General features: G+C 48.6%; 1 protein-coding gene across 1 annotated transcript in view; it reads right to left on the reverse strand.

Moving 5' to 3' along the window:
• MYH13 (myosin heavy chain 13) overlaps positions 1 to 20,974 on the reverse strand; it is a 52,515-nt gene that overhangs the window by 23,476 nt on the left and 8,065 nt on the right. The window contains exons 8-19 of the mRNA XM_045487393.1: positions 20,843 to 20,941; positions 20,630 to 20,733; positions 17,220 to 17,358; positions 14,537 to 14,655; positions 13,171 to 13,320; positions 12,884 to 13,054; positions 11,118 to 11,427; positions 7,503 to 7,576; positions 7,320 to 7,407; positions 2,975 to 3,092; positions 1,778 to 1,901; positions 363 to 499 (exon numbers count right to left, since the gene is read on the reverse strand). Coding sequence (XP_045343349.1) covers positions 363 to 499; positions 1,778 to 1,901; positions 2,975 to 3,092; positions 7,320 to 7,407; positions 7,503 to 7,576; positions 11,118 to 11,427; positions 12,884 to 13,054; positions 13,171 to 13,320; positions 14,537 to 14,655; positions 17,220 to 17,358; positions 20,630 to 20,733; positions 20,843 to 20,941 — 1,633 coding nt within the window. The remainder of the gene's footprint in view (positions 1 to 362; positions 500 to 1,777; positions 1,902 to 2,974; positions 3,093 to 7,319; positions 7,408 to 7,502; positions 7,577 to 11,117; positions 11,428 to 12,883; positions 13,055 to 13,170; positions 13,321 to 14,536; positions 14,656 to 17,219; positions 17,359 to 20,629; positions 20,734 to 20,842; positions 20,942 to 20,974) is intronic.

Consider the following 20,974-nt stretch of genomic DNA (forward strand, 5'->3'; position numbering starts at 1 on the left):
TTGCTTCGGAAAGTTCTTTCTTCTTGCTGACCCCTTCAGCCAGCCCCAACTCCCAGGCATGTGGAGGGCTTTCCTCACCACCCCCCCATTGCCCTGAACGTGACTCTGACATTGCACTTGTCACAGGCGTTACAGCCAAACATGCAAGTGTCTGCTTCCGGCCCGTCTCTGAGCTCCTGGAGGGAAGGACTCCTTTCTGCATCCCCAGCACCACGCGGGGTCCCCAGCACAGAATGGCCGCTCAGCAGGTGTCGGTTAAGTGAATGAACGAGGACGTTAGTGCCCCAAGACTAAAACCAGGAAGCAGCAGTCAGCTGCGAGGTAGGGAGGGCGGTGTGAGCTGGGACGAGGGTCCACATCACCTCCTCTCCATCATCTTCTTGAACTCCACCCGCATCAGGTACCCCCGGCAGATGGCCTGCGTGTGTGTCATTAGGGTCACCAGCTTCTCGTCCCTCATCTCCTCCAGGAGTCCAAGAAGTCCGGCTTTGAAAAACACCTGAACCAGGGGAGACATGAGCCTGGCTTTGTTCTCAGCAGGTGTGGAACCTGGGCCCTCCCAGGAGCCTGTTTGTGTCCAAACCAGCCTCTGGTCTTCAGCACCCTGGCTTGGGACTGGCAGCCACCTGGGCTCCACAGTGGACCCTCCCGTGCCCTGTTCCAAAGTACATTCCAGGCCCCACCAATGCACAAGGACCAACTGGGACAGACCTTACATATCGGAGGCGAGGGTGAGTCCAGAAGTAACCTCAGAACTCAACTGTGTCCCGATTAGGAGAAATCCACAGACAGTTCTGCCTCCCCATTCTCCTGTCTGTCTGCCCATCTGAGACTAGTCCCACCCTGAGCCCATGCACCCACGGCCCACACCAATGTTCCAAGGAAGCAGGGAACCCTTGGAGGCCAGCAGGCCTGGCTTGGCCCTTTCCAGGAGGGAGAGTTCTGGAGTCAGGCCAGTATTTGAAGCTGGCCTTTGTGCCTCAGTGTCCCTGGGACCTCGAGCAAATGTTTTGCCCTCTGGGAGCCTTTATATCCTTGGCCCGACCTGTAACCCCACGAGGTAAGAACCATCCTTATCACCTTTGGGATACTGGGAGGACTCAGTGCAAGGTGCACAGAGGGGGGGGGTCATAGGGCTGGCTCCACATGTGATCACTACATGGCAGCCATTTTTATCTGTTGTAATCATTCCCTCCAAACTGTCACTGTTCCTGGAATCCTTGCTGTGTTTTCCTCTCTCCTTGACTCTTGTCCCATTTAAGAGTGCCTTTTCTTGGGACACCTGGGTGGCTCAGGTGGTTAAGTGTCCGACCTTGGCTCAGGTCCTGATCTCACGGTTCATGTGTTCGAGTCCCGTGTCGGGCTCTGTGCTGACAGCTCGGAGCCTGGAGCCTGCTTTGGATTCCGTGTCTCCCTCTCTCTCTCTCTGCCCCTCCCCTGCTCGCACTCAGTCTCTCTCCCTGTGTCTCAAAAATATATAAACATTAAAAAAAAAAAGTGCTTTTCTGTGCTCTCTCAGGACACTAGAACTTTCTATTGCTTTCCTCCATTGCTGAGGAGGCCCTGGCTTCCAAATTAAGCCACTAGCCACTTAGAAACCAACACAGAGACAGAACTCTCGACACCTAGACCCAGGCTGCCTCTGCTTGGGCTCCTGTGCAAAGGGGTTTCCAGGCTGACCGGACGGGTGAAGAGCCCTTTCCCCCAACTGGCCGACGAGCAGCCTGGGGCTGTGGGTTACATGGGTTGGGAGTGTCCCCGCTTCACACGCTCTCACCTTGGTGTGGCCAAACCTATACTGCTCACGGTCCACGTCGATGGAGCTCAGCAGCTTCTCAGAAGCGTTTTTGCTGTCAATAAACTGCCCTTCGGGGATGGCGTTGGCATTGAGAATCCGGTAGCTGAGGGGGGAGACAGGCTGATGAGATACCTCCCGGCAGCTGGGTGTGGGGGGGGGTAGTCTCCGGGGAGAAGGGCCTCTGGCCACACAGAGCTGGGAAGGTGTTCCCTTCATGCAATTTGCTCTCTGTCCAGGCCCGGGCGCCTGAGAGTCCTGCCAGGGCCCGGGCCAGTCATTCTGTGACGACCCGGGTCAGGAAGGCCATGCCCTCCCCTGAGGAAAGACAGACTCCGGAGAGCCGCCGCGGTTTAGGCGACAAGAGTCTGCCAGCAGTTGGCCAAGCACACAGGAAGCACACGCAAAGATCCCTCACCGGCACTCAAGTCCGGCACTGGAAGCTGGGTCAGGCCTACGCCCTGCTTGGGCCCTCTCATCAGCATGGCGATGATAGGCCGGATGGCAGTTTCAGTTGAGGGACAACATTTCCTGAATGGATTCAATCCCCGAGAAAGACCCCAGGCTGTTTGTTTTCAAAGGAAATGGTTCTCATTTGACATAAAAGAACCTTGAGATCAACTACGACTTGCAGACCTCTGGGCCTCCTACCTCTGGAGCGTCCCCTTCCTTCCTCTGCTCCAGACAAGGCCTGGACTTGACTTGTGGGCCCAGATTGCAGCTGGGAGGAGAGTGCTGGTCGGGAGCAGTGGGGCTCAAATGGGGATGATTTATTCCCCCCCTACGCCCCCACCTGTGCCCAGGGGACATGTGGGAATGTCTGGAGACATTTTTGATCGTCCCAGTTTGGGTGGGGTGTGCTTTGCTACCAACATTGTAGGTAGAGACCAGGGATGCCGCTAAAATCCTACAACACACAGAGCAGCCCCAACAGTGGAGGATTATCTAGCCCCGGATGCCAACAGGGCAGAAGTTGAGAAGCCCTGGTCTGGAGGATTGGGGCTTGGACCTTGCGACCACTTGGGGCTGGCCCTGCACTTGCTTTGAGCTTAGATCATCCTCCAGCTCACGGAGACCCTGGGAGGCTGTGAGCTCACCCAACACCCAGCCGGAGGGGCCCCTTCGGGAAACGCACACAGTGCCCTCAAAAGGAGACAGAGGCAAAGTCACGTGACCTACCGCTGTTTAAAGTCAGCATAGAGGATCCGGCTGGGGAATCCTTTCCTGCAAATCCGGATGCCCTCAAGGACCCCGTTACAGCGCAGTTGATGCATGACCAAGTAGTGGTCCATGACGCCTGGGGAGAGAAAGCCCCAGGGTGGGGGAGGTTGTCAGCAGCTTTCCCATTGTCTTTGACGGTCAGGCTGCCGTGAGACATGCCAGCACACCCAGACTTGAGTGGAAAGAGTCAGTGCCAGCTCTAAGATGGAGGGGTTGGGAATGGCTGGAGCCTACCTACAGTGTCACAGAAGAAATAGTCCCAACCTCCTAGGGACACTCGAGCGCTCCATTACTATGAGATAAAAGACCAAATACTGATCTTTAGCCTTGAGTCTGTAGCTAGGGTCCAAGGGAGAGCAGAATGGGTGTGGGTTCCCCTTGGACTTCCCATTGGAGAACTCGAGATGCCCTTCTCTACTCAAGGACAGGGATGTAGGCTCTGAAGGCTGTGCCTTTAGAGGGACAGAGAAAGAGAGGGCAGCATGAGCTCTGGGAAAGAAGGGGGACCACCAAAGCTGGGTGGGAGGAGAGGAGCCATAGGAACAAGCCCCCCAGTGGGGGTGCTCTTGGGTCAGGCACCAAACGGGGACTGGGAAAATTCTATACTGGGGCTGGGTGAGGGATTAGGAGCAGTATCATGGCTGTGTAATGGCTTTTCCTTGTGGGTTCCCTAAGTTGCAGGTTTGGGGGAGGGCTAAAGCTGTCTTTAATGAAACTTCTGGAAACTTCTGGAAGGCCCACACATTTCCCTGGTTGCTGGGTGGAGAGACGACTATTCATTTATGCAGTTTTCAAGGTTCTGCTAGAGCTGTGCTGGCTGGTACAATAGTTTCTGGCCGCGTGTGGTTGTTTAAATTCAATAAAACGGCAAGTTCATTTTCTCGGTTGTGCTCGCCTCACGTCTCGTACCCAGTGGCTGCCATACTGGACAGCAAGACGTAAACATTTCCGTCATTCCCGAAGGTTCTACTGGACAGTGATTCTCTCGAGGAAGGAGTGGTTAAGACCAAGGAGAACTGTATCAGACACTCAGAGGACTTCTTGGGTGAACAAAGCTTAGGGCTCACCTCGTCCAGCTGCCAGTATTTGCCGGATGAGGATTCTGAGGGGCTCAGATGCTGGCTGTGCCGTTTGCTAGCTGTGTGAACTTGGACTTTCTGTGCCCCCCCTTCCTGGAGACGTGAGGGTCCTGCTGGGTAGTCGCAGAGCTGAGACTGGACCCCTCCTCCTCGGGGGCCCCTGCTTTTGCTGCAGGCTCAGAAGAGCGTTGACGCCTCACAGGGCTCTCCCGTGTCCCTCCCAACCCAGGTGGAGACGTCTCTGGAAAGCCCATAAAAAGAATCCTCTTTGCCCTCTGACCCACGTGCAAGACTTCTAAACAGTCCCCCGAGCTATTGCTTTATCTTTCTCGGGTTACCGTTGCTAAATAATTTGCTCTTTACCCCTCATCCATCACCTCCGTCACTCCTTCCCTGCCATCTCAGCTCTGTGGGCAATCGTGTGAATCATGTTTCTTACACCCTGTGTCTTATGAGGCTTTGGCATCTTGGGGCCTTGCAGACCCCGAGGGGCTGCCCTTCCCAGAGCTGGCCAGTTCCAAGGATGACTAACTGCCCCCCTCCCCGTGAGCACCCCCCTCACAGAGAAAATGAAGAGGCCCCACTAGGCGCCTTCCAAAGCATCACCCAGGCTCCTGTATGTCTAGGGTCTATTCATTATGTAGTATATATATTACATATATGCATACATACAATACATATATTATACATATGTACATACATATAATATGTATTCCATTACATGTCTTAGTCTATTAGTCTAATAGTCTATTAACCTATCAGTATGTATGTCTATGGTATTGTCTTAGTCTATTCTCAGAAATGGGAAAGAAAACAGAGAGGTGCCAGAGTGAAGGAGAAGCCAAATGGAGAGGAGGAGATGGAGATTCCCCACAATTTACCTTCCAAGAGAAAAAGTAAACCAGTGGACCGCCAGACACCCTGGGGGCCCCTAGAGGCACAGGCTGCAGCCAGCAGGATGTAACCCCCTGTCACTTGATATTTGCAGGCATGCGCCCTATGGGTAAGTCATGCCATACGTGTTTGATTTGTGCGAACACGCCTATAAAACACCAATAACGGAACTCAATTTTCTTTATGATACAACATCCACACTTAAACCAATAATTTTGTTCGACGCTTAACCAGGGGGACAGCTCCGTTCCAACACTGGGGGAGAAACGGGCTGTGTGCTGGGCACACTGGGAGGGGTGCAGCGTGCCCAGACAACGCGGGTCCCAAACAGCGCGGCAGCTGATTTTTGCCTTTGACTTAGACTTTCACGGAAGATGAATTCTACCACACATAGTAGACTTGCTTCTTCGGAGAATTAAAATGTCTGGCTTGGGGCGCCTGGGTGGCTCAGGCAGCTAAGCGTCTGACTTTTGGTTTTGGCTCAGGTCGTGGTCTCACGGTTTGTGGGACGGAGCCCCACGTCGGGTTCCACGCTGACAGTGCAGAACCTGCTTGGGATTCTCTCTCTCCCTCTCTCTCTGCCCCTCCCTACCCATGCTCTCTCAAAATAAATAAGTAAGCACTGAAAATATAAAAGTGAAAAATAAAATGTCTGGCTTTCGGTAGTAACAATAATAATAAATATAATAATATAATTGTAATGTAATCATTAATATAATAATCAATATAATAATAGAATAGTAAAATTATTTCCCCACAATGTTATTATTGCTCTCATGATTATTATCATACATAATGTTATCATCATAATTCTTCTCATAATACGAATAACAACTGTTGCTATTATAATTGAGAGCTGACATCTGAGTGTTCGCGATGTGCTTGGCCTCAGTTAAAATGCTTGACGTCGAATCCTCACTGCAATCCTCTAAGGCAGTTTATTATCTTTCTTAATAAAATTTTTTATGTTTATTTATTTTTGAGAGAGAGACAGAGTGTGAGTGGGGGAGGGGCAGGGAGCGAGGGAGACCCAGAATCTGAAGCAGGATCCAAGCTCCGAGCCATCAGCACAGAGCCCGACGCAGGGCTGGAACCCACGAATCGTGAGATCATGACCTGAGCCGAAGTCAGATGCTTAACTGACTGAGCCACCCAGGCACCCCAGGTTATTTTTTTAAAACTGTATTTATTTATTTTGAGAGAGAGCACGTGAGTAAGGGAGGGGTAGAGAGAGAGAGAGGGAGAGAGAGAGAATCCTACTTTCAGTGCACAGCCTGATGTGGGGCTCAATCCCACAAACCGTGAGATCATCACCTGAGCGGAAACCAAGAGTTGGACACTTAACCAACTGAGCCACCCAGGCGCCCCTAAGGCAGGTTAAACGAATTACTATTTACAAAGTTTACAAGCACTCATTAAATAAATGAATAGCTAACTAAGTGAACGCATGCATAAAATGCCACTTTAATGCTCGTTTTATAGCCCAGAAAGCAGAAGTCCTCAGCTAAGGTTCCCATGGGCGGTGACAGGTGAAACTGGGGTTTTCTCCTCCAGCCTTTGGATACCTCCGGTCACTTGTCACGTTGCCAAGGCAGGACACTCACTCATGTTTGGGACAGATAACTTGGCTGCCTCAGAGCCACAGCTCTGTGTGACCATGTGTTCTCTCTGTGACAAATGACCCTAAGCCACACCTGTACTCTTAAGAATATTTGTGGATCTGGGATTGAGTGATGGTTAAAGGTCTATTGTACTGCACAGTTTTCTAGATCTACAGTTCTCAGTTTTCCCATCTGTAAAATGCAGACACTTGTTAGCAATAGAAAGAGTAGCTGCATACCATATAGACTCAGAAAACAGGTGTTATTGCTGCTGTTTTAATTGTAAAATACCCAAGACGCGGTGACTGTCTTTGGGAGAAAGGGAGCCACGGGGCCCTGGGAGAACCTTAATGAAAGTCACGGATCCAATGTGCCTTCATACGTATGTACATACACTACTTTGGATCTGACCTCGGAGGAGGGATTGCCAGATACAATATAGGACGCCAAGTTGAATTTGAATTTCAGATACAGCGAACCAGTTTTTAGTACGCGTATATCCCAAATATTGCGTGGGTCATCCTTACACAAAGAAGTTTTTCATTGTTTATGTGAAATTCGAACTTGACAGGGCAGCTGGTATTTTTATTTGTGAAATCTGGCAATCTTGGTTCGTAGACGATGTTGAGGAGTAATTAAGGCTATATAACGCTTTCTTTGGGGAAACACACACACACACATGCATGCACGCATGCATGCAGAGTCCTGTTCTGATGGATTCTTACTCACCAGGAGTCTTGGTCTCGTTGGGAATCAGGCATCGCACAAAGTGAGGGTGGGTGCTCCTTAAATTTGTCATCAGTTTGTTTAAATTTTCCTGGGACACAAATCAGAACAAGCACGTTTAACTTGGTAAATGCCATTTCGCCAGGCAGAAAAACAACAGAATGTGGAACTTGCCAGAATACAAACCCTGAACACTGCGGACACAGTCTGGAAGGAGGACCCCTTCTTCTTCCCGCCCTTCTTGCTTCCCCCGGAATCTCCTGGATGGACACAGAAGGTGTGTCAGATCCGTCCCTGAGGACACAGTGGTGGCCTCTCCTCATGCCCCCAGTTATATTGACATACAATTGACATAACATTGTGTGACTTTCAGATGTAGGACATAATGACTTGATACATGTATATATATATATATTTTAATTTTTTTAATCTTTATTTTTGAGAGAGAGAGAGAGACAGAGAGAGAGACAGAGAGAGAGAGAACAAGCAGGGGAGGGGAAGAGAGAGAGAGAGACACAGACTCCAAAGCAGGCTCCAGGCTCTGAGCTGTCAGCACAGAGCCTGATGTGGGGCTCGAACTCATGAACCGAGAGTTCATGACCTGAGCCGAAGTCAGACGCTCAACTAACTGAGCCACCCAGGTGCCCCTCTTAGCAACTTTTAAATATGTTAATACAGGGATGCCTGGGTGGCTCAGTTAGTTGAGCATCCGACTTCAGCTCAGGTGGTGAACTTGCGGTTTGTGAGTTCGAGCCCCACGTCGGGCTCTGTGCTGACAGCTAGGAGCCTGCTTGGGATTCTTTCTCTCCCCCTCTCTCTGCACCCCCCCCCTTGCCTGTACTCTTTCTCTTGCTCTCTCTCTCCCTCTCTCTCTCTCTCTCTGTCCGTCTCTCAAAATAAATAAATAAACATTGAAAAAAAGATCTACCCGTGTAATCACAAATCCAAGGTTTTGTCTTTTTTTGTGGCTGAATAGTACACCAGATTTTCTTTATCCATTCATCCACTGATGGCCACTTAGGTGGTTTCCATGTCTTGGCTCTTGTAAATAATGTCGCAATGAACACGGGGTGCAGATATGTCTTTAGGACAGTGATTCTGTTTCCTTCAGATACAGACCCAGAAGTGGGATTTCTGGATCATATGGTAATTTCATTTTTAACTTTTTGAGGACCCTCCGTACTGTTTTCCATAGTGGCTGCACCAATTTACATTCCCACCACCAGTGCACAAGGGTTCCTTTTTCTTAGTGGTGGCCACACCCTTCAAACACTGGAATGGAACTTTGGGTTTTCTTTTGATGTAACAGAGCTGCAGGGTGTTTATTTCTTGTTTGTTTTTAAAATGTGTCTCAAACTAGTCGTATTAGGGAAAACTCATCTTTATCACTAAAAGATGGGGTGGGGTGGGATGTGGGTGGCATTTGACCAGGAGTATAGCTTAGACTCTCAGTATCAAAGCCGAGTCTTCTCCTGTAGGAACCAGACAAGTCAACTCAACAGTTGGCAAGATTGAGATATTCCTCTGGATGGACTATAGTTTCTTTCACGAGTCTACCTCCTTCTTGCGTCCCTGTTTATCTTGTGATGAGGAAGTAACTGAAACCAGTACAACTGATGCATCTCAAGAATTTTCTTCAAGTCAGTTTCTCTTCTTGTCTCAAAGGAACAACCTAGCTTTTTGGCTTCTCTAGGAGTCGGTGATATTGGGTCTACTTTTTGTGAATGGCTCCATTTCAGATTTTGCCTCCCACATGCGATCAAGATTTAGTCTAGGGGAAATAGATGTCTCATTCTCCACCCATCTTCCTTGCCTTCAAGGGCTAGCATGAAATGTGGGTAGCAGGACGGGGTGGGCCAGAAAGCCATTTCCCAAGACCCAGACCTACACAGGGCCTTCTCCGTAGAGTCTTGGTGATATCACTGAGTGTGGTTGGGCAACACAGTCATAGAGATGCCCTCACTAGATTTGAAGAAAATGATATTCATCGTTTGAGTTTAAACTTGTGCTCAGTTTTTACATTTTACTATCCCAGAGTACACAGGATGTTAATATTTAAAAGTGATCTGGGGCCCCTGGGTGGCTCAGTCGGTTGGGCAGCCGACTTCAGCTCAGGTCATGATCTCGCGGTCCGTGAGTTCGAGCCCCACGTCGGGCTCTGTGCTGACAGCTCAGAGCCTGGAGCCTGTTTCGGATTCTGTGCCTCCCTCTCTCTGACCCTCCCTCATTCATGCTCTGTCTCTCTCTGTCTCAAAAAAAAAAAAAAAAAAATTTAAAAGTGATCTAATTATAGAATGAATGAACATATTGCCTATATTTTCACGTTACGAACATTAATTTTTAACAATTTATGCATTTAAGATAGTTCATAATTTTAAAACCCTATTTTGGCAATTATTTTAAAAATAGAAGATGGGTAACTTAAGGAGTGATACTGGCTTGTGCAGCCATATTGGAAAACAGTCTGGAGGTTCCTCGAGAAGTTAAATCTAGAGTTATCACATGACTCAGCAATTCCACTTCTAGGTATATACCCAAGAGAACTGACAATATATACCCACACAGAAACTTGTATACAAATGTTCATAACAGAAGGGTTCACAGTAGCTAAACGTGGAGACAACCTAACATCCATCAACTGATGAGTGGATAGAGGAAACGTGTACTCTCCATCCACTGGAACATTACTCATCTTAAAAAGAAGTGAGCTGGGGGTGCCTGGGTGGCTCGGTTCATTAAGTATCCAACTCTTGACTTTGACTCGGGTTATGATCTCACAGTTTGTGGGTTCAAGCCCTGCATCAGGCTCTGTGCTGACAGTGCAGAGCCTGCTTGGGATTCTCTCTCCCTCTCTCTCCGCCCCTCCCTTGCTCTCTCTCTCTCTCTCTCGCTCTCTCTCAAAAGAAATAAACTTAAAAAAATAAATAGAAGTGATGTACTGATACATGCCATAACACGGACAAACCCTGAAACCATTCTACATGAAAGAAGCCAGTCACCAAAGACCATATAGGGTATGATTCCATTTACATGAAATGACCAGAGTAGGCTGATCCATAGAGACAGAAAGTAGATGTGTAGTTGCCAGGACCTGGTGAAGTGGTAACAGGGGTGATGAAAATGTTCTCGAATTAGATGGTATGGATGGTTGCACACCCCTTAAATATACTAAAACCACTAAATTTTCCAAAGAGTAGATTGTATAGTGCATGAATTATATCTCAATATTTTAAAACGTTTTTATTTGTTTAGGTAATCTCTACACCCAACGTGGGGCTTGAACTCACGACCCCAAGATCAAGAGTCGCACACTCCTCCAACTGAACCAGCCAGCCACCCCATCTCAATTTTGAGAGGTTATTAAAAGATGTGGTATTGGCGGGCTCCTTGGTGGCTCAGTTGGTTAAACACCTGACTTCAGCTCAAGTCACGATCTCGTGGTTTGTCAGTTCGAGCCCCACGTTGGGCTCTGTGCTGACAGCTCAGAGCCTGAAGCCTGTTTCAGATTCTGTGTCTCCCTGTCTCTCTGCCCTTGCCCCCCCTTCTCTCTCTCTCTCTCAAAAATAAATAAACATTATAAACAATTTTTAAAAATGTGGTATTGGCTATTTTGTTCCCTGAGAGGCCCTGTTACCTCCATAGGACTCAATCTCTTAAGGAAGAGGAAGAAAATGAGAGACCAAAGACAAAATACATCCAGCTCAGTCTGAAGCTCATATTTGACTACTTGATTTTCAAGGACACCTTTGGGTTATGAGTAATTACATGGAGCTTTTCACACGGGGGTGGGGAGAATTTCACCTGCTTCTGCGCCAGCATAGTTGGAAAAAAGGAAAGACAGCAGCTTCAGTGAAGACTTCTGGTACAGCCCAACCACGGTCTCGTTCAGCGGGTCCTTGTTCTTGTCCAGCCAGCCGGCAATGTTGTAGTCCACGGTGCCGGCGTAGTGCACCAGTGAGAAGTGGGCCTCGGCCTTGCCTTTGGCAGGCTTGGGCTTCTGGAAGTTGTTGGACTTGCCCAGGTGCTGGTCGTACAGCTTGTTCTTGAAGGAGGTGTCCGTGGCCTTGGGGAACATGCACTCCTCCTCCAGGATGGAGAAGATGCCCATAGGCTGAAAGGAGAACAGACCATGTCTCAGCGTTTAATAGTACGTTTCCATGACTCCGTTGACTGCAGGGCCAAACACAACTTCTTCGGTGCTACTGCTTTCTAGCTAAGAGCCTTGCAAGGTAAGTGCTGTGAGAGCAAGGTGTGATGACAGAACAGAACTAGCCGTGTAGTATGTGCTTAATGAACGCTTGTTGAACAAGAGAGCACGGAAAGAGATTGTATGTATTTATTACAAACGTAGCTCACTTTTAGCGATCGGCTTACCCCCCAGAAAGTAAAGTTACATACCTAGACATAAAATACTATGAGTTTTATATGTATATATATGTATATATATACACACACACACACACACACACACATATACACATATATATACATTTATTTATTTATTTATTTATTTATTTATTTATTTTTGAAATTTATTGTCAAATTGGTTTCCATACAACACCCAGTGCTCATCCCAAAAGGTGCCCTCCTCAATACCCATCACCCACCCTCCCCTCCCTCCCACCCCCCATCAGCCCTCAGTTTGTTCTCAGTTTTTAAGAGTCTCTTATGCTTTGGCTCTCTCCCACTCTAACCTCTTTTTTTTTGTTTGTTTTTTTTTCCTTCCCCTCCCCCATGGGTTTCTGTTACGTCTGGACATCTCAGGAGCCACTTCAGAAAGATAAACTCATTCCAATGTGACAGTGCTCAGAATACTATGGGGATTCCTTTTTTTAAATTTATTTTTTATTAAAAAAAATTTTTTTTAGCATTTATTTATTTCTGAGAGACAGAGAGAGACAGAACACAAGCGGAAGAGGGGCAGAGAGAGAGGGAGACACAGAATCGGAAGCAGGCTCCAGGCTCTGAGCTGTCAGCACAGAACCCCATGCAGGGCTTGAACCCATGAAACATGAGATCATGACCCAAGCCGAAGTCAGATGCTCAACCAACTGAGCCACCCAGGCGCCACCCCCCCCCCTTTTTTTAAAAGTTTATTTACCTATTTTGAGAGAGACAGAGACAATACGAGTTGGGGAGGGGCAGAGAGAGAGGGAGACAGAATCCCAAGCAGGCTCTGCACTGTCCGCGCAGAGCCTGATTCGGGGCTCAAACTCATGAACCTGAGCCAAAATCAAGAGTCGGAAGCTCAACCAACTGAGTCACCCAGGAGTACCCCCGTGCCCTTTTTTTTAAGTTAATGTCCTCTGCTATTTTTATAAAAACATGGTTCTAAGAACTCCTCACATTCTTGGGGAGAACAGAGCCCTTGGATCTTAACCACCCAGGTACCCCTTAAGGTGTCTGAATTACGCGTGCTTTCCAAACACCTACTCTTCAGCTTCAAGGGGATTCGGCTCTCTTAAGGTTGGGAGAGTAGGGTTAGGGTCGCCACTCGATTAGCAGGGAAGGGTGAGAGCAAAGATGTGGTGGTCCCAAGTCCCTGGGGAGCACCTCTGTTTCTCTACCTTCTCGATGAGCTCGATGCAGGCAGCCAGGTCCATCCCAAAGTCGATGAACTCCCACTCGATGCCCTCCTTCTTGTACTCCTCCTGCTCCAGCACGAACATGTGGTGGTTGAAGAACTGTTGCAGCTTCTCGTTGGTGAAGTTGATGCACAGCTGCTCCAGGCTGTTGAACTAGGGCGTTGCAAACACCAAAGAGCTCAAGTGAGTTTGGGAAACCCAGGGGGAATTCGGCAGAGCAGACACGAAGCGGAGGGGCCTTAACAGGGCCGCTTATTCCAACAACTCACATCAAAGATCTCAAAGCCGGCGATGTCCAGGACCCCGATGAAGTACTGTCTGGGCTGCTTGGTGTCCAGCTGCTGGTTGATGCGGGTGACCATCCACAGGAACATCTTCTCATAGACGGCCTTGGCCAGGGCGCCCACCGCGTTGGTCACCTTGAAGAAAGATCACTCGCTCATCCCTCAAATTAATGTTTATATGGTGGTATTAAGTTGAAGCATGAACCAGATGACATCTTCAGGGTCAAAGCTGTTGGAGATGGGTCCAACCTAATATTAACTATTTCTTTTTTTTTAGGTTTGTCTATTTATTTATTTATTTATTTATTTATTTACTTACTTATTTTTGAGAGAGAGAGAGAGAGCACAAGAGGGGGTGGGTTAGAGAGAATGAGAGACAGAATCCTACGCCAGCTCCGTGCCATCAGCGCTTAGCTGATGCCAGGCTCAATTGCACGAACTGTGAGATCATCACCTGAGCCGAGATGAAGAGTCAGCTGCTTAACCGACTGAGCCACCCAGGCGTCCCACCCCCACCCCCCCATTAAAAATTTCTTGAAATGTTTGCTACCTTAGAATATTCCCCTTTCTGTGAGAACCATTGTATGTACAAAGATAACCTTCTAACAACCATGGTTATGACATGTGACTCTAGACCCTGGCCGCACGTAATTGAACCACAAGGGGACATTTGATCCAAGTTGGGTTGCACAAAGTGTCTCTCCTGCGAATTTGGAATTGGGATCAAAGACACTGGTCTCAGTCTCAGCAGGAGGCTGAACTACAGAGATGTGAAGCTGGGAGCTATGGGGTGAGCAGGAGAGATGGAGAGAGCTTTTCTTCCTGGTGAGGACACGGGAGAGGAGAGCAGACAGCCCATGGAGCCCCCGGGAAGGAGCTGCACAGGGGGTGCAGCCTGGCTCCAGAGGACCCTTCAGTTTCTGGCTCCAGGCCCTTAGGATGCCCGATGGTACTCCTGATTTACCTTCCTTGAGCTAGCTACACCTAGGGTCATAAGAATGAAACTCCCCCTAATGCTGACGCCAATTACATATGTATTTCTGATATCTTCAACTGAGAGAGCTCTAAGATGATGGTTACTGTTTATTTACCTTTGAGAGTGAGAGACAAACAGAACAGGAGAGGGAGAGGGGCAGAGGGAGAGAGAGGGAGACACAGAATCAGAGGCAGGCTCCAGGCTCTGAGCCGCCAGCACAGAGCCCAATGTGGGGCTGGAACCCACGAACCGTGAGATCGTGACCTGAGCCAAAGTTGGACGCCCAACCGAGTGAGCCACGCAGGTGCCCCTAAAACGATGGTTTATTTTAAAGCAACATCACTGAGTCAGCTGAACTCAGATCATCTCCATTACCTGCTGGACATTTTGGCCTTTAGTGACATACTCGTTCCCAACCTTCACCCTCGGACAGCACAGGCCCTTCAGCATTTCTGCAGAGTTCAGACCCATTAAGTATCCAGCTTTGTCAGCCACTGGAGGAAGAGGGGAAATAGCGTCACACAAAAACAGCAGCTGCTGATGTGGCCAGTCAGGCCCCAGGGGCCTCCCAGCAATGTTTCCTACAATCCTTTTGTTTTTGTTTGTTTGTTTTTAAATGTTTGTTTCTTTATTTTGAGAGAGACAGACAGAGAGTGCCAGTGGGGAAGGGGCAGAGAGACAGGGAGAGAGAATCCCAAGCAGACTCTGTGCTCCCGGCTCGTGGGTTCGAGCCCCGCGTCGGGCTCTGTGCTGACGGCTCAGGGCCTGGAGCCTGCTTCGGATTCTGCGTCTCCCTCTCTCTCTGTCCCTCCCTCTCTCACACTCTCTCTTTATCTCAAAAGTAAATGATAAATGTTAAAAAAAAAATTGAAGAAAAGATACAGTTACATAGTAATTTTGGAGTCTGATAATGCAGCAGAATGGTGTCTGAGTAAAGGAGGCACCGTTTGGACATATAGCTAAGCACCTTCTTGATTTATGCAAGCTCACAGCTGAGACAGAAGTACAAAACTTTGCCCCGACCTTCCTGTGTTGGAAGAGGTCAAAAGCAGTCGAGTATTGGCAGTTTCACACAGTTCACTGGGAGTTCAGTTGACCTGGGGACGGACCTGGCTGCCTGCGCTGAACTAATCGAGAAGGTCAAGAAATGTTGTTCCCCTAGAGACAGCTCCTTCTTGGCTGGGACCATCACCTTAGTGCTGGCTCGGGAGACGAGCTGATAAAAATCCAGGACAGTATTTGTTAAGTATTTAATAAGAGGCCAAATGGATGCTTTCTTCTTTGCTCCAACTATCCTCTTTTCCTGCTTTGCCCGCTTACGTGGGTGGTATAATTATTGTTCTAGTCACTCAAACTTGAATGCTTGGGGTTGATCATATCCCTCCTTTACATCCCTGATGTGCCTGTGGTCAGACAGGCATCAAATCCTGCTCACTGCACCTTCAAAATAGCTTGGATCTCCGTTGTTTGGAATAGTAGAGTGGTAGAGAGCTTGGGCTCTCGACTCAGCCTGATGTTCACATTTTGGTTTTGCTTCCTCGTACTCATGGTTTTGTTTTTGTTTATTTATTTATTTATTTTTTTAAAACTGGGGGTAGGGTGATTCTTGGTGGTTTCCCATCGGTTCGGTTGTTGGGAAGTAGGCCTGGTGCATGGTGAGCCCTCAGCAAACGTTTACTTGGATTGGCATCCTCATCAGAGGACCTCAGGCCTGGATCACTTTCCCCTGTTCGGGCTCTTTCTGCTCCTAAGCACTGAGCACATGGCTGCCAGGGCTGGAAGGGGGCCTGGGCCCCCACCGTGATATTTATAATACGAGATCCACCCTTTGCCGAGGAGCCTGGTACATTTTCTTTTCAAACCCCCACGCTCTTGGCAACCTTGACTGGTCACAGATTAACTCACACGAATCTCGCCTCCTATGTGGAGCGTCCGTGGTTTCTGGTGCCTATCACATCCATTCTAAGCTGTTTAGCTCGTCATTCAAGGCCTTTTCAAACTGAGGCCAAAATAACTACTCTTTAATTCCCATGTCTTACACTTGCACACATCCTCTTCTGCAGCCAATGTGGACCACTCTGCTGTTTATTTCCATCACATTCCTTCTCCTGCCCCCTTGATCATCATGTTTCCTCTGCCCAGACTGTCTTTCCTTTCAACCATACCTTTCAGGATCTACCCACCCTTCAAACTCTGCATCAGTGCCCTCCTCCCCCAGGAAGCCCTCCTCGATTACTCCCAATCAGAAGTGCTTCCTGTTCTGAACACAGCCTCTCTCCCACTGTTTATCTGGCACCATTGCCAGAGGCAGGATGGCCTCCAGGATTGGTGCCCCTGGTATATATTGCCTGCATAATCCCCTCCACTTGTGTGGGGGTAGAACCAGTGAATGTGATATGACCTGTCACTCCTGTGAAGAGGTCACTAAGGAAAAGAGATTATCCTGGGCAACCCTAGCCTAATCAGGCGAGGCTTTATGGGCAGTGGTAAAGTCACGTATATTTTCCTGGTCTTTCTTTCAAGGCTACTGCACCCCTGTATCATCTGGGATTCGAGACACAGTGCTTCCCAGAGTGTGGGGATGTTACAACAGGTAGGATTATTGGAGATGAGCCAGTCTTTTACTTAACAGAGCTTGGAAGACACGGCGGGAGAGAGATGAGGGGAAGAACAGGGGGTATGGGGGGTGGGTCCTGCTGCTGTGAGCCCCTCCCACTGCCCTCTGCTCTGTTTCCAGGAGGGGGACTGGAGATCATCCAGGTGAGAGCCATGGGGCGCACGGAGATGCATACACTAGTCCATGGTTCGGGGTTCAACTTCAACAGATGTCAGAACCAAAGGCAACGAGAGGAGGAGAACTCCTCACCTGGTCTTAGGCTTAGGTGCTTAAGGACAGTATTCTGGACACTAATCACGGCGTGCACAGAGAGAAAGTGAAGTTCATGGAACCATATCCTCTTAGAAATGTCTACCCCAAAATAACAGGTGAGCTGTGATAGTGAGCAGTAGTGGTGTGGACAGTGATTATTCATTCACGAGAATGCCCGGACGTGGTTACCTTCGGTGCCGTCAGGCTCTGCCTGCTCCTCTCGCTGCTTCTGCTTGAACTTCATGTTCCCGTAGTGCATTACGGCACCCGTCAGCTTGTAGATCCCGACTTTCTCCTCTGAGCTAAAGCCCAGAATGTCAATGGCGTTCTGGGAGTTAGAAAAAGGACAGTTGTCACAGAGACTCTGTTTTCCCTGGTGAAGACCTCACCCTTTCTGTACAGCCCGGGAGATGGCGTTTGCCCAAAGGAGTGGTTGACAGGTGGGATGTGTTAAGATAGGGGTTAAAAGCCATTTCTTTGTGGCGCCTGGATGGCTCTGTCGGTTAAGCGTCTGACTCTTGATTTCAGCTCAGGTCATGATCTCATGGTTTGTGAGTTTGAGCCCAGCCGTCGTGCTCTGTGCTGACAGTGTGGGGCCTGCTTGGGATTCTGTCTCCCTCTCTCTCTGCCCCTCCCCTGCTCGTTTTCTCTCTCTCTCTCTCTCTCTCTCTCTCCCTCAAAAAAAAAAAAAAAATATATATATATATATACGTATATATATATTTGATTTAAAATCCATTTCTCTAACGTGTTTATGTGGGAGGGGGAGATTATGGAAGAAAATGTGAATCGTCTGTAAGAACTGATTTGAATCCTTTATACATAGATTTGGGGCTGTTTTCTGGAGGAGGCCGTTGGGAACCATTGTGTGATAGCAGGAGAAGGAAGTGTCATGGAGAGTGTCTGAGGAAGTGTCCAACAGCTTGAAAGCCTGGCATTGTAAGCCGGGAATTCTGGTGTTGCTCAGAATTGAGACAATGTGGCACCCCAGGCGACTAGAGCCTCAAGGGACGGTCATGGAAGAGAATGCCACCATTTTTCAAATAAGGAAGGGGAAAACTTTTGCAGAGCCTACCTGTGCTAGGCACACCCATATATCGCCCCGTTAAGTCGCTATGAGAACCTTCTAGGTGTGCAGATGTTTCCAAAGTTACAGGTGAGACCTGAGGTTCTAAAAGGATAAGTGACCTGCCCCAAGTCACACAGGCAGGATGGGATAAAACTGGGGCCGGAGCAAGTGCTTGGGTCACTTCAGAGCCTACAGCGGTTGCTGATTTGGTCTGACAGCCCTTGGCCCGTCATCTACCACAAAGACTTAAATTAGCGACTCCTTCTCTGGGGTGTATGTGTTGACTATGCAGCAGGCCTTGCAGCCTGAGCCTAAGCAATCCCCACTGGTGGATTTGACATGTATGGACATGCTGGTGAGCAGGTTGGTCAGTGTCAGCAGGATGGCACTCTTGGGGTCGTGCCCCCTTTTGGAGAGGGAGAGTCCATGCCAGGAGCCGACCTGCAGGATGAGAGGCCGTGGCGGCCTCCTTGACTCCATATCCCACCCCATCAGATGCATATCTGTGTCCTAGGAAGGGGTCATTGTAGGTTAAGAGAGAAAACCTTTCGTTAAACTTTGAAAGGAGCCAGGTGAAAGCATTACTGTCTGGGGACCCTCCTGGAGAACGCAGTCCCTGGAAGGGAGAAATCCCCTTCTGCTCGGCCGTAAACCATCACCCAGGAAAAGCTCCATGAGAGGGATGAACAGTGTCGGCCCCTGACAGCTGGGGACCTATGGTGAGGACCTGAGACATCTTTGGTGACTTTAAGAATTACCTAAGGGGCGCCTGGGTGGCTCAGTCGGTTGAACATCTGACTTCAGTTGGGGTCATGATATCGCGGTTCATGAATTCGAGCCCTGCGTTGGGCTCTGTGCTGACGGCTCAGAGGCTGGAGCCTGCCTCAGAGTCTTTTCTCTCTTCCCCTCCCTCCCCCTCAAAAATAAATAACAATCACACACAAAAAATTTAAAAATTATCTAAGAGGCTCTTTCTTGGGGGCTGGGGAGACTTTGCCCAGGTCATTAACCCAATCTTTCCATCTTCATCAGTTGGTAAGGGCTGGGGAAAATTGGTAAAAATATATATAGTTAGGTTTGAGTTAACTAAAGTTTATTTGCCCAAGAACATTCTCTTCTTGTCTTTTTTTTTAATGTTTATTTATTTTTGAGAGAGAGAGAGAGAGAGAGAGAGAGAGAACAGGGGAGGAGCAGAGAGAGAGGGAGACACAGAATCAGAAGCAGGCTCCAGGCTCCAAGCTATCAGCACAGAGCCCGACATGGGGCTCGAACTCATGAACCACAAGATCATGACCTGAGCTGAAGTTGGACACTTAACCGACTGAGCCACCCAGGCGCCCCGTATTCTCTTGTCTTAAAACAATTAGCGTCACCTGGAAATGTCACAAAATGAAAGCCAAGGAGCTGACACTGGACAGTGCCCCTAGCCTGTTGGACAAGACCCCTTTCCACCAGCTCTTATGGGTCCTGTGAGGGCAGAGCCAACAGCAGTGGAGATGAATTGCCCAGAGATGAGGTCTGTCCGTTAAAAATGCAATTAATTAAAAAAAAAAAAAAAGAAAAAAAAAGGAAGTCCTGGGGTAGGGCAGATCTGGCTTCAAATTTACAAACTCTGTCTTTGAGCAAATTGTGTGGTTTTTTTTTCTAAGACTCCGCTTCCATCTTTGTGAATCAGAAGTCATAGTCGTTACCTCTATCACAGGTTTGGGGGGGGGGCTTAAACAAGATAACATGGACAAAAGCCCTTATCTTAGTTCCTAGCTCATGTAAGTGCTCAATGCACTTCGTTGTTATTATTCTAGTTATTAACCTTAGAAATGCTTCCCAAAGCTAACGGCTGGGGGGTGGGGGCTGATGGGTGCGCTAAGGATGTGGGAGCTGAAGGTGAGCCTGAGTGGGCAGGTAGCCTGAGGAGTGGAGCGTCTGCTACAGAGTGGGTTATCTTTCCTGCTTCATACTTGGCTGTGTCTTAAAATTTTTCTTGGGGCGCTTGGGTGGCTCAGTCAGTTAAGCGTCTGACTTAGGCTTGGGTCATGATCTCTCGAGTTCGAGCCCCGCGTCCGGCTCTGTGCTGACAGCTCGGAGCCTGGAGCCTGCCTCCAATTCTGTATCTGCCCCTCTCCCACTCACGCTCTGTCTCTCTCTGTCTCAGAAATAAATAAACATTAAAAAAATTTTTTTTAAATTTTTTCTTAAAGAACCGTGCAGATGGTTTTGTAACCTGAGAAGTTCCAACAAAACCTTTCAAAACCTTATACGTGCGAACATCTAAAGTGCTGGAGAAGGGAACGGGAAGTCCTGTTTGGGAGAACGTTCTGGATCCCCCACGGGATCTGCTGAAGTGGTGCTGGGTGCTGGGGAGGGGTGCAATCTGGACGAATTGTCTTGACATCTCCATCTCTGAGATCTTGGGTCTGATCATCTAGCATCTCTGGGGCCCCGTTTCTCATTAGATCGCTAGGATGCCTCTCCGTTCACAAGCTCAGTGATTCCACACAGAAAGAAAGGAGGAAGGAGAAAAGATGCTTACATCAGTCGCCAGTAGCTCTTTACTGTCATCGATGCTGGCCACGGTGACCTCTCCTTGGCTCACAAAGGGGAAGTCAAAGGGATTGGTTGAAATGAGGAGCAAGTCTGTGAAACACGAAGGAGGTCCCGTCAGCGCCTCGCGCACCTTGTATGCGGGGTGTTTTTCCCACGTGACGCATTTGGAAGATGAGAGCAATAACCCCTAAGACCTTACCGATTAGTTCTGGCTTCTTGTTTGACATGATTTGGTAAAAAATGTGATAGCTTCTCTCACTGGACAGCTGAAATGTCACTCTGGATTTTTCTAAGAGATCTAAGGGAACAGGAAATAATGTGATTTGAGGTC

Source organism: Leopardus geoffroyi, chromosome E1 (genome assembly GCF_018350155.1).
Source record: "Leopardus geoffroyi isolate Oge1 chromosome E1, O.geoffroyi_Oge1_pat1.0, whole genome shotgun sequence".
Lineage (NCBI taxonomy): Eukaryota > Metazoa > Chordata > Mammalia > Carnivora > Felidae > Leopardus > Leopardus geoffroyi.